Here is a 12,516-nt window from a genome sequence, read left to right on the forward strand (position 1 = left end):
TATTCAGTAGACTGAAAAGCCAAAGTAGTATTTTAATCTATTATTTAAGTCAATACATAGATAGCTGGAATATTTAGTTATTTAAATATAAGGAACAGTTTTGATTTAAAAAGTTTTGTTTTGCTTTGTTTTTTGCCACAACCATAGTGATGACTGGGGACTAAGTCACAGAAACTGATGACTTCACACACAGTAAACATGAACAGAAGCTTTTGATGATCGTGCAGTTTTCCCTGCCCATCAAACCTATATAAAAAATGTGCATACGTTTGAGTGAAAACTTAAAATCATGTAGTAAACTTAATTACCAGTTCCAGTCCTATTCCACTATTAGTAAAATGTAAAGGATTTATTTCAAAACACACTTAACTACACATCCTATGATACAGCTGTACTTCTCTACCCCATATGCAGAGATGTGCAAGAGAAATGCCTTGTCCACTGAGGACATGACCTACTGGAAGTGACAAAGAGATGCTAACAGAGCTCATTACCAGCACTCTTGTCACAAATTAAATCCCAAATCCTAGACCATATTCAACGCAAAACTTCCTATGCTTGGATGAGTTAACAGAATGCATATAGCTAACTTTAAAACTAATATTTATGGTTAACTTATATGTAGCAAAATATGTAGGTACAGACATTTCTTACCAGATCTGTTGTTTTCACTGGAAGAAATATGAACGTCTGAAAGATGAGATCCTTTTTCTTCTGACTCTGGTTTGCTGCTTGGAAGAGGGTTAAAAACACTTCCTGATGACAATGTTGGAGTGGCTAGAACACTGGAGAGGGTGCCAATTGGTAAAACAAGGCTACCAAAACGAACATCTTTCATTGCCTCTTGAGTAATGGATAGAGGAGGCTGCACGAGGGCTGAAGGGGGAGGGAAAAAAAATCTCAGTATTTCTTAAACAAGGTTGCAAATTTAATTTGGCAGATGCTTTACTGTTAGAGCATATAATGAAGTATGGTCACCAAAAACAGCCACCTTGTTCAATCTGGAGTAAACTGTTACTTTAAAAACATTTTAAATCCTTAAATATAAGTTTCCCAATGTTTCAATTCTTAAGTAGCAGGTTATCAATATGGAAACAAAACGCACTGGTTTCAACCATCTTTAATATTCGAACAACTGAACATAGCCATGAAAAATGAAAATTATAAATTAAATTAATTCAATGATTGGAAGAAAAATACGGAAGTAACTTGCTTAATGAATATAATTTGACCACCTATACAACTTTCAATAAAACAATTAATAATCAGTTGTTTGCAAATAACTTCCTCTATAACGCTGAGAAAAGAGTAAATGTAATGTTTGTGAATATTATTAGACCAACTTAACTATACACTATAAACTTGTTCTCAGTACTCATATGTTGTCCCATATCAATGTCCCATAGAATCCTGTGTGTACCAGAATTTGAAGAAAGAACAGAGTGGATTAATATCGATGATTTTTATTCTTAAATTTAAAAACTAGATTTTTTAAATTAAATTAAGTATAAGATTTTTAAATAAATCTATTTAAAAGTGTATTTTAAATCACAGCAATTTACAATGAGGCCTAAACTTACCACACACTCAATTAAAATCATTTAAAGTAAATGAAAACAGCAATGCTAAACTTTACGTATTAGCTGTGGAAAGTTAAAGTTGAACCACCTCATTTATGGGAAGTCACTACAGATTGAACCTCTTTAGTCTGGCACCCTCTCATCCGGCAACATCAGTAATCCAGCATGATTTTAGTTAGCCAGAAGACCAGTTACCATGGGTTTGGCCAACTTTCCCCATGGTCCCATAAAGTTTGTTTACAACAACCAGTCCTGATTCTCAGAGTCCTGTGCTGGTATTTAGCTCTAATTTACCCCCAAATGTCTTTTAAGAGCCCAGTAAGCAGTGGAAGTGTCGGTAATGCTGCTAGATAATACCGACCTCCCATGATGTGGAAAACTGTCTCGTTCGGCACTGGTCAGATTCCTACAGTGCTGGACTAAGAGGTTCAATTTGTAGTAGTTAAGCACCTGCAGCCATAGTTTGCTGAAGTGTTATACCAGCTTTTGATGGCTGTATCCTCCCCCCTGCAGATGCAGAGAGAATTTTTTCTTGATTTCCATTTATTATACTAGTTGAATTCAATGACTATTCCATCATTCAAACAGGAAAACACACTGGGAGATAAAAATGCAGAAGAACTTGTTTTCGTCTCCAAATCTATAAATAAAAACTAGGTGAGAGAATGAGATCTACTTGTTTCACACCTTTGAAGGACAATGGTGACTAGACACAATCAGTTCAATTTGCTACCTATAGAGAACACTTTAACCAATCACTTTGCATTAAATGCAAAACATTTTCTGATACAGTTTGTGACTTTTTGTCTTATGCAACCAGCAAATTTGTAGGTACTTATAGGTATTAAAAAATTTTGTAAAATGTCGTTTCTGTACCTTTTAATTTAATTAACATTTCCAAATAAGAGTATGATACAAATCACAAGTAAAAATTTCATTTAGTAAGAAATGTCAGTCACCATTTTCCAACATAATAAAAATTTAAAGATTGAGAATCTTAATAAATGGAAATAAAGATACAAAACTACTTAAATAAATGTGTATTGATATAGCGTACCTTTCTGGTTAACACAAAGAACAATATTTAATATCAAGGATATATTTAGCTGTAAATCAACATGCTTTAATGGTTACCAGCCAATAAACTCAAAATTAATGTTCTTTAAAGAGAGAGACAACTCACCTGTTGGGACTACAGGTGGAACAACAGGTGGTGGAACAACAGGTGGTGGCACAGGTGGAACTGGAGGAGGCATAAAACCTGTATGAACAATACAAAATAATTGAACAGAATGGTCATCTGTAATAAAAATGCTACAGTAAAAACACACTAATCGGCACTAATCAGGAGAAGACTGACCCACTGCAAATCAGCCAGAATCAGTGGCGCAGAACGAGAGGGTTACCGCTCTCCAGAAGGTTATAACTTTACCACAGATGTATATGTACCTCTTTCTATGAGCATTTATATCAGCAATACTCAAACAAAAGTTAAAATTTCAACTAAATCTACTTTTCCTGTTGAAGAAAAAAGGTAAAAATGAAACAAAAGATAAGAGCCTGAAAATGTAAAGATTTAACTACAGCTAAATCTGACTCAGAAATAATCCTACGATTTATCCTGAGATAAAACAATGGATAAAACACACATTTAAAATGCTGAGTTAGCACGAATATACACACACAGATTGCGCCTCTTAAAGCCAGGAGATACGTTTCTGGCACCATTCATGGTTCCTCAGGACCACAGATGTCCCAGAACCGGGTTTGGGAGTGGCAATGGTGGATCTGGTGTCCTGCAGCCCCGCCAAACCCAGCATCCATGGGGCTCAGGAAGGAGGCCAGAGTTTGGGAGCCCCCGGGGAGCATAAGGCTGAGGCCGTCTGGCAGCAGAAGCCCTAGATCTCCCCTGGCCTGGAAGTTCTCTTGTTTAGGACCTTTCAGATCTATGCTTGACTAGGGATGTGCAACCTGTACAAACAATTAAAATGGACACTTACCAGGAGGTGGCTGAGAGGGGTTGAAACTTGCCCTCAAGAAGGGAGGTGGTGGAAGTGCACTGTAGCCGGGAGGTGGGACAGACATTGTTACATGAAATGTTGGTGGAACTAAAGTAACAGCAGGCACAGCTGGAGCTACTGGAATCTTTTTTTGACGTGAAGGAAAAACAAAAACAAAACCTTCAATTTTTAAATTATTCAATGACTTTGACAAGAAATAAAATAATCTGATTACTACTTTCAGTCAACAAGAATTGAAATTATAAGTAAGATTCTACTTATGCATAAAATTAAATGGCACCTTGGGGCAGACTGAAAATTCTGCAGTAGCTCCAGGTAAATAAAAAATTGAGGGTTTTATAAATGTAATATGGAAAATAAAGAAAACATTTTGCTGTGAATAAACTATTTTTTAATTAAAATTTTATATTAGACCTAATTTCTCAAATATCCTGAACAATTTTATATAAATAAAAGAGTAAACTATATTACAGAAGTTGGCAGGTAAAGCAGGGATGAAATCAGTTCCTCTTAGAAAAGTAACTAAAGCTAGCATAATAGCACCAAAGTTTCTTGTGTCTTCATTTTCATATCCAACTTGTCCCGTTTATAATTTTTTTAACTGTTATTCCTGAAAATTCAGCTCAATGATTGAGTCAAACTATCTGGTTCCACTTATCTGCAAAAGATTCTGCATGGCTAAATCTTGTCTAAATTACATAGGTAGAGCTCTGCAAATATAGCTAAGTGCAGAATTTTCCCCTACAATACTGTGGCCCCAGGTCAGCAAACGTGAATAGTCCACAGACTTCATGGGCATCAACATATGCTAGCAAAGATGCCACTGCAATTTGACTCTATATAGCTGAGGCAGAAAATGTTTTAATATGTACCTCCATTCCCTCACTACACATCAGCAAGAATATCTAAAAGATGTCAATGCACACTGGGAGAAGGCCATCGTATCCTTTATTATTCTGTTTTAAAGATAAAAGAATGTGAAAATACATATTTATATATTGTAATTGATTCAGGAACTAGAGCTTTGATCACCTGCAGGGAAGGAAGACAGTGGAGAAAAGACAGAGAAAGAAGGTACAAAGGAAAAAATAGATGATAGGTTGTGCAGAGAAGGAAGGATTTAAAAGGAGTTTCATTATTTTTTCCTAACACTTTATCTTTCACAGCAACTGAGAGCCTACTTTGGTTGTTTTATGACCCTGTCACTTTACATTTAAAAATTCAAATATTTAAATATTTTGGTAACACAATGCTAAGAATGCTTCAAAAGTATTATTTAAGGCTAATAAAGAAGTGACTCACCCTGTGCAGTAACTTTGGTTCTTCAAGATATGCCCCACCATTGGCATATCACTCTAGGGCTATGTCTACATGGCACTGAAGGAACACAACACTGCAAATGAAGCACTGATTTGCAAATCTCGCATTTCACTACATAATCTTGCGCGACTGTGTTGCTGAGAGAGATTTTGGAGGGGCGGGGGAGGACCCATCCATGTAGGCGAGGTTCTGTCGGCAAAAACCTCCTCCTTTGCCAGAACCCTTATTCCTGAAAAAAGTTAGGTATAAGGGTGCTGTTGGGGAAGGGGATTTTTGCAGACACAATCACTTCTACACGGCTGGGTTTTTTTAAACTAAAATCTCTCCCAACAGCATGATTATGTGAGATTATGCAAATCAATGCTTGATTTGCAATGTCGGGTTCCCTCATTTGCATTCCTCTCTCATGAGAGGAATGCCGTGTAGACATAGCCTAGACAAACTTGCACCACACATGCCTCAAATCAGAAGTTTTAGGTAGCACTGTCTCTTTGGCCTGCTCATGAGTTCTCCACAGCCGCATACCTGATAGCGAGGCTATAAAGAACTGCCTGGATGAACAACCCTCAGTTCCTTCACTACTGCAGAGAACTCTGTAAAGAGCTCTGAAGCAGAGGGGTGGAGGGTGGACATGTTGAAGAACCACAGTTATTGTACAGACCAATTATATTCTTCTGCCAGTAGTATCCTCATAGGTGTTCCACTCTAGGTAGCCATCAGGCTGTCCTTTCTACAGAGCAATGGGACTTCGGGGGAGTGGTGATGGGGGCAACAAACAAAAAAAAACCAAAACCAAAGACTACCTTTAGACTGGAGATAAAACAAAAGAGCAAAATATGGCATCAGAAGTTGAATGAATGACTGCACAGCGATCAGAGAATGTTTGAATGGACTCCCAAATCATGGCTCTATGTATTCCCAGGATCAGAACAATCTTGAAGCCTACTGAATTGGAGAGCCAGTCTGTCACATAGCGCTCTCCACTTGGAAGAGTTTTTGCTAGCAGACGTGGGGGAAAGCATGATTTTAATTTTCAGCATCTTTTAGTATATTACTAGTGATCTGAAAACTAACAGAAATTTTTGCATTTGAGTAACATTTTTCTTATCAAGAAGTCCAGTATCAAGCTTTGATACCACTGTGGTTACACTGTGTCCTGTCCTAGTTTTAAGTTCTTGCTCTTGCTGTACAGCATCTCTGACATCCTGCACATTTTCTGCCTGCATATTTTCTAAATCAAGCATAAGGTTCTGCATCTACCGCTACAATTGACATTCCTCCGTTTTAATGGCCTCCTCTTTTTGAGGCAGTGGCACTGACATGTCATTTGTGGGTAAAAAGTATTCATAATCAGAACGAAGTGTCACTGTCAATATGATCACTGTTTAAAGGCTGAGGGTCTTTTCTAGGAGAAATGATATTACTGGCTTTAAACTCTTAACTGCTGCTTCAACTCTGTTGCTTTTGCCCTCTCATTTAAACCACTTTCAAATCTTTGCTTCATTTTTATAAAGTGGTTCTTTTAAATCACAGTAACATATAGTAAATTAATTTGCTAAGGTCTATTGGTATGTTTGCACAGGGCGATTGCCAGATTAGATTCCAAGTTGACTAATAAATTTTTAATTCCAGCTGTTTGCCACAAAACCAAAAAAAAAAAACCTTTAGAGGTGAATCTAAAACTGGATAGAGACATAGCTTACAGCTGAGCTTGTAATAGTTATTGTATATGAAGACAGAAAAAAAAAGACGAATATAAAAATCTTCCATGCCAAGATACAAATCCAATTTAAAAGGTTAAACTCACAAACCAAACAAAATCACTTTATAGTAACAGAATCAATTACAATGTTCAAAACCTCTAAACTATGCAGACTGTAAACAGTGTTTCATAACACACAATCACTAATCACAGAAGCTACTCCAGTCACACATGAAAACTCAGATGTGACCAAAAAAACTGGCGAAGGGCCAAGGTCCTACAATGATTTAAATCAATTTTGAAGGCACATGTGCACGCACAGACACACACATTCTTTTGTTTTCTGTTATAACTACAAGGTATATAGTAAGTGGAAATGACTTGGTAGAAATTGTCAAAATTTGAGGGCCCTTTGTCTCGGATGCCCAGGCCAAATGTCTCTCCTGGCCCCATCTCTGATCAATTAATTAATAAGCATGTGGTTTAGGGAAGAAAACTGAAAGGTCCATAGGTTGATTTGTGGAAGTCCAATGATACCTTTGCCAGAATTTGGAATGCAGGCACAGCCTGACCTTAGTCTTAAAGAGTGTGAAATACGCTGTCAGAGCACATCTCACTGTTTTAACAGAGGTAATGGTTACTAGAAATACAATTTGCACAGACAAGTACAGAGTGGAGCTGGAGTCCATATGTTCAAAGGCAGGCCTCATGCGACCAACTGAGGTCCCATGCCAGCATGGGGCATCTGATTTGTGGAAAGAGGTTGTCAAATCCTGCAAGAAACTGCCTTGTTAAAGGATAAGTAAAGATGGAAAAAACTTTCTACCACATGATGGAATGCTGTAATAACTGTGAAATGCACTTATATGGAGCATAAAGATAATCCTGCCATTTTTAGCTCTAAAAATATATCTAGTACAAATGACAATGGAGAGGAGTTGGTGAAAGATGTTCAGGTCATACCAATGTTTGGATCCCATTCACTTCTGGGCATGTATACCACAAGTAAATTGTTTCCTGTTTTGTTCCTAATCCTGCAAACCATCTATCAGCCATGCCTTGAGCCAAAACACAGAGCATGAAGTGACGGATTTGACTAGCATCCTGAGAGAACAGATGGTTCTGGGGAGCAATCAGTTGACAAAGAGCCAGCTGAGTGAGTTAAGGAAACCATGTATGTCTCTGTCATATCTGAACTTCAAGAATAACTTTTGTTTTACTTATCTTGCACAGCACCTTGTATATCACGGGAGTCGAGATAAATGGATATAGAAGATCTGTACTCAAGGGAGAGCATCTCCTCAAGGGTTTCTTTTGCTCTTCTCTGCTGAAGATTGCTTTCTTAAACAGTTTTCCTAAACTGTTTGCTTGGCAAATAAACAGTTACGAACCACCACTGGAGACTGTACATGTGAAGACCTGCAATTCCTTCAAAAGCAAGATCCTAACCTGTACAGTCTGAACCTCTGAAATCCAGGACACACTGATCTGGCAACATCCCTGGTCCAGCAGGACCATGTCTGTTGCTGGACCAAAGAGCACCATTGCCTGGCAGAGGGGGCCAGCTGAAAGACCAGTGCCAAGAAGCCACAGCCAGTGCAGCCACAGCTGGGCCTATGGTAGGGAGGCTGGCAGTGACCAGGAAGCAGGAGCCTACTTAGAACTGAAATGAGCAATCACTTGAGAAGAGTCCTTACCCTAATAAAAAGTGATTTGTTTTAAAATTATTTAATTTAAATAATTAATTGGTTCAGATCTATAAAACTGTCATTTTCATAAAAAGGAAACTAAGAACACGAACGCATAAGAAGAAGAGATAAATGCATCTGAGGTAAGCTCTATTTGGATGCTGCTGAGGCTCTGCTGCAGGTTGAGGCTTTGGTTTCCTAGTGCAGCTCTAGAAACCTTGGTTCAGGGCAAGATGCTGCAGGGGATGCACGTGCAGGCTGAAAAAGATATGACTACCTAAAATCTCTGATCTGAGGCACATGGGACACAGATAGGGACACTACTTGAAGAAAAACATGGCTCTTAAGTCTGAATTTATTAGCTGAGAATATAATTACCTCAAACCAGAAAGACTACTTAGTTATTAATAGCCTGTATGTCTTCTTAAGTCAATGGAAAATGTAAAACAGCAGTAAGAAGGCAGATTATATATTAAAAATACATTAGAATACAGTATAGTGCAAGATGATTGAAATACAAACAAGCATAATTCTTGTGACAAAAAATGGAAATGAAAATACAAGTTGTTTAAAGGAATGCTAGTTAATGGAAACAGACTAAAAAGTTTATCTTCATTTTGATGCCCCAATAACTATTTTAACATTTAAAACCAAATAATCCCAACAGCAATAAACCCAAACAAAAATCATCACCAGCAGGTTTAAAAATAATTTTGACTCTGAGCATTCCAATAAATTCATGACCAAGTTTTGGTAATGAATACAAGACTACAAAAGTTAATACAGTAACTTCAGCTTTTAAAAAAAAAAAGTAATGAGAATCCTAAATCACCTGCTTATTAAAACAGACAAAATTATTTTTAGAAGTGGAGTAATTCAAACTACTGTAAAGCTTACACTGTCCTTACAAACTCCATTCAGAAAAGCGTCCAACAAGTCTCTAAAATTAATACTAAAGCTGTCCAGAAGTGCAGAGAAAAACCACTTGCACTTATTGTCAGAAAAACATGAAAGAAAGGGTAATCCAACGTAAAAAGGAATTAAAAACAAGCAGAAGTGATCCCAAGCAAAAAGGAGTCATGTTGTCACCAACATTTAAGCTTGGATTCAGCAAAACACCCATGTATAATCTCAGAATCAATCAGATGTTTGCTTACTTTGAACATAAAATATAAATCCTCCTTGTTCTATGTTTTTCTCTATGCTATTAATTCTAACTTAGTATTTGAATGCATCCATATTAAACAAATTAAATCGCTCTGTACAGAAACCGCAAAACATATGCCAATAGGGGATATAAACATGCTCAACACTAACCTGTAGCATCGTTACAGGTTGAGTATAAGCTTCTGTCTGTGTTGTAACAGCAGTATTCTTATCAACAGTTGCACTCTGAGTAGTTTGGACAGTCTCTTTAACAACCTCTGCACTCCTCACAGTTTCCCATTCTAAATAAAAAAAATTGTATTTATTTTATAGAACTTTAGTTTAAATGTTTTGTTTCATATCCACATGAAAAAAACCCCACCAACTTGGGGGGCGGGGGGAAGACATTTTTGCTAGACGGTGGGAAGCAACAGCTTACCTTACTGTAACTGAAAGAAGCAGACGGATGAAAAATGAACACTCTCTCTCTCTCTCTCACACACCCCCCCCACCCTTAAACTGGTCATTTAAAAAATTGAAGTCGACTGTGACTGCATAAATGGTTCCTAACATATAAAGACTATAGCAGTCCCTTATCTGTTTTCCATTATATTTACAACATCTCTATATTACTGAGTGACTAGTCTGATATGTGGTCACATATTTTGATTAACTGCAAAAAATCTACTTCCAATATCCCAAGGAAAAATGAAGTTGGCATTCTAAAAAATTGCTGCTAGACAGCAGAGGGGTAGCTCAGTGGTTTTAGCATTGGCCTGCTAAACATGGGGTTGTGAGTTCGATCCTTAAGGAGGCCATATAGGGATTGGAGCAAACAGATGTCAGGGATGGTGCTTGGTCCTGCCAAGAGGGCAGGGGATTGGGCTAGATGACCTCCCAAGGTCCCTTCCAATTCTAGGAGATGTGTACCTTCAATTATATCATTACACATCAATTTCAGAGCTTAATGCCCTCTGAACAGTACAAAGCAAACTAAAACTGAAAAAATGCAAAAGACAACATGTATACCCACACGTGAAATTTTTGAAAACTAATGCAATGACTAAAGAAAAGAAATATAATTTTTACTTAATGTAACTTATATTAAAGTATCCAGACCTGTATTTACTGTCTCCTGGTCAATCATGCCTCCTTCAGCAAAGCCATCCAAATCATCCAATTTTACTTTTTCCCAAGGAATATATGAAACTCCAAGATCTACATCCCAAAACTGCTTGTATTCTGTTTTCACACCTTTATTTAAAGCCCAAGCAATCTGAAAATAGAATTTAATCAAATTAGGTAGCTGAAGAGAAGCAGCTACTTGGAAGAACCTCGAAAGAACAAAAAGCCAAAAGAATTTTAAGATGTATGTTAAATATTACTTCTAATTTACAGATGGGGAAATGGAAGCACAGAGCTGAAAAGACTTGCCTAAGAATATTGAAGTAAACTGATACTAAGACGTCACACAAGCAAAAAAATTTTAAGCACAATTAATTTTTCAGCTCCCAGTCCTCACTCAAGTCAACAGGACTGCATACTACTGAAAGTTAAGCTAATGTTTAAGTAGTCTGATAGTCAGGTGTAGAATCCATGTCTCCCAACTTCCTTTGTGTGTTCAAAATTCAAGTATTCCCTACACAGCAGGTTTATCATTTTTAAAAGGTCTTCCTCATTTCCAGCTCAAATACATTTTTGTAAGAAAATTTTCTACTCTACTTCTTACCAACAGAGATTATTTTGGCTCCTTCTCATGCTCTATACTGCACACCTTGACCAGACTCTCAGAAAATGCAGTATTTTCCCAGTGCATGTTAAACCATCGTAAGATTTCTGCTGTATTTAAATTGGACTATATTACTGAACAAAATTTGTCTTACCTTAATAATTTTTGAACCAATTTTGTAGGATCCAGAGCTAAGTTTCTGAAGAGCACGATACGCATCTTGTCTATGAACCATGCAGACATACGCACAACCTCTTGGAGGAATCATCTATGAAAAAGAAATCTATTATTGCAATTAACCCTTCTTTAGACAGTGTGTCAATGTACCAGTGAATTCTAATTTTTTATAAAACAGTGAAGTTAACATCTGTTAAAACTAATGTAAGAGGTTAGAGCTCTGCTGTTTAAATAGCACAGGAGCAGTAAAACTGTCCTGATCAAGTAATTGGAACACATTTCTAAGTTATTTCTCATCAAGAAAGCAGAATTCAGAGGATATCTGAGACATGCAAATGGATGTAAGACATTGTATTTAGAATTTCAAGTAACATAGAACAACAAAAGAAAACACCTTTTACTAATCTTGGTAACAGCCCTGCTTCACATTGACTCAACTGCATAATTAGGGAAAAATGTAAGAACCACTTTAATATAAGGCCCAGGTACAAACAACACAATGGAAAAATAGTTTATCTTGGAAAATGTCCCAGCAGCAGATGCCTGAAAAACAGCATCCCTGCATCTCCCAAGGTGGGAGACAAAGTTTGAACAGTTCACTTACCCATATACTCACAGAGCATGTTCGAAAGTGATTTTTCAATTGGTTTTTGTTTACCCTAATCCAGTGAAAAGCACTATGCCTTATTAAATATTATTTACAAAACAAATATGAAACATCTGTAAACATATCAATGTTTCAGAAGTGTAGTTAATTTATCTTCTTAAATGACAAAAATAGTTATACAGTCTCTAAATTCAAACAACTGAATTTCCTTAAGATTACCAAACAATTGTTCTTCCCTATACAAGCCAAGCACAGAAGTTTACAGTCAAAAAGAAAAACAGCCTAGACTCACGAACATTCAAAAACAGGAAGCGGCAAAAAGACCGATGCTGTCATCTCATTAATAACAATTATCTATTATATGGTTAATTTTGGTCATATAAATATAAAAAGTCATTGAATATGGCTAACTTGAGTTCTGCTGTTTTAAAAGATGAATTTTCATCAGATGTAAAAGTGTTGAGGCTCCAGTGTGAAGGAATGGTGCAAGGAAATGTCTGAAATTGCTTTGGATGAATTGCTTAAAGTGTAGCTCTACTCTGGGCT

General features: G+C 36.9%; 1 protein-coding gene across 5 annotated transcripts in view; it reads right to left on the reverse strand.

Moving 5' to 3' along the window:
* SCAF8 (SR-related CTD associated factor 8) overlaps positions 1–12,516 on the reverse strand; it is a 230,776-nt gene that overhangs the window by 147,693 nt on the left and 70,567 nt on the right. For all 5 annotated transcript variants that reach the window (XM_074990343.1, XM_074990344.1, XM_074990342.1 and 2 more), the window contains exons 14-19: positions 11,341–11,454; positions 10,577–10,733; positions 9,629–9,759; positions 3,581–3,725; positions 2,764–2,841; positions 655–876 (exon numbers count right to left, since the gene is read on the reverse strand). In XM_074990343.1, coding sequence (XP_074846444.1) covers positions 655–876; positions 2,764–2,841; positions 3,581–3,725; positions 9,629–9,759; positions 10,577–10,733; positions 11,341–11,454 — 847 coding nt within the window. The remainder of the gene's footprint in view (positions 1–654; positions 877–2,763; positions 2,842–3,580; positions 3,726–9,628; positions 9,760–10,576; positions 10,734–11,340; positions 11,455–12,516) is intronic.

The sequence above is a fragment of the Carettochelys insculpta genome, chromosome 3, assembly GCF_033958435.1.
Source record: "Carettochelys insculpta isolate YL-2023 chromosome 3, ASM3395843v1, whole genome shotgun sequence".
NCBI lineage: Eukaryota > Metazoa > Chordata > Testudines > Carettochelyidae > Carettochelys > Carettochelys insculpta.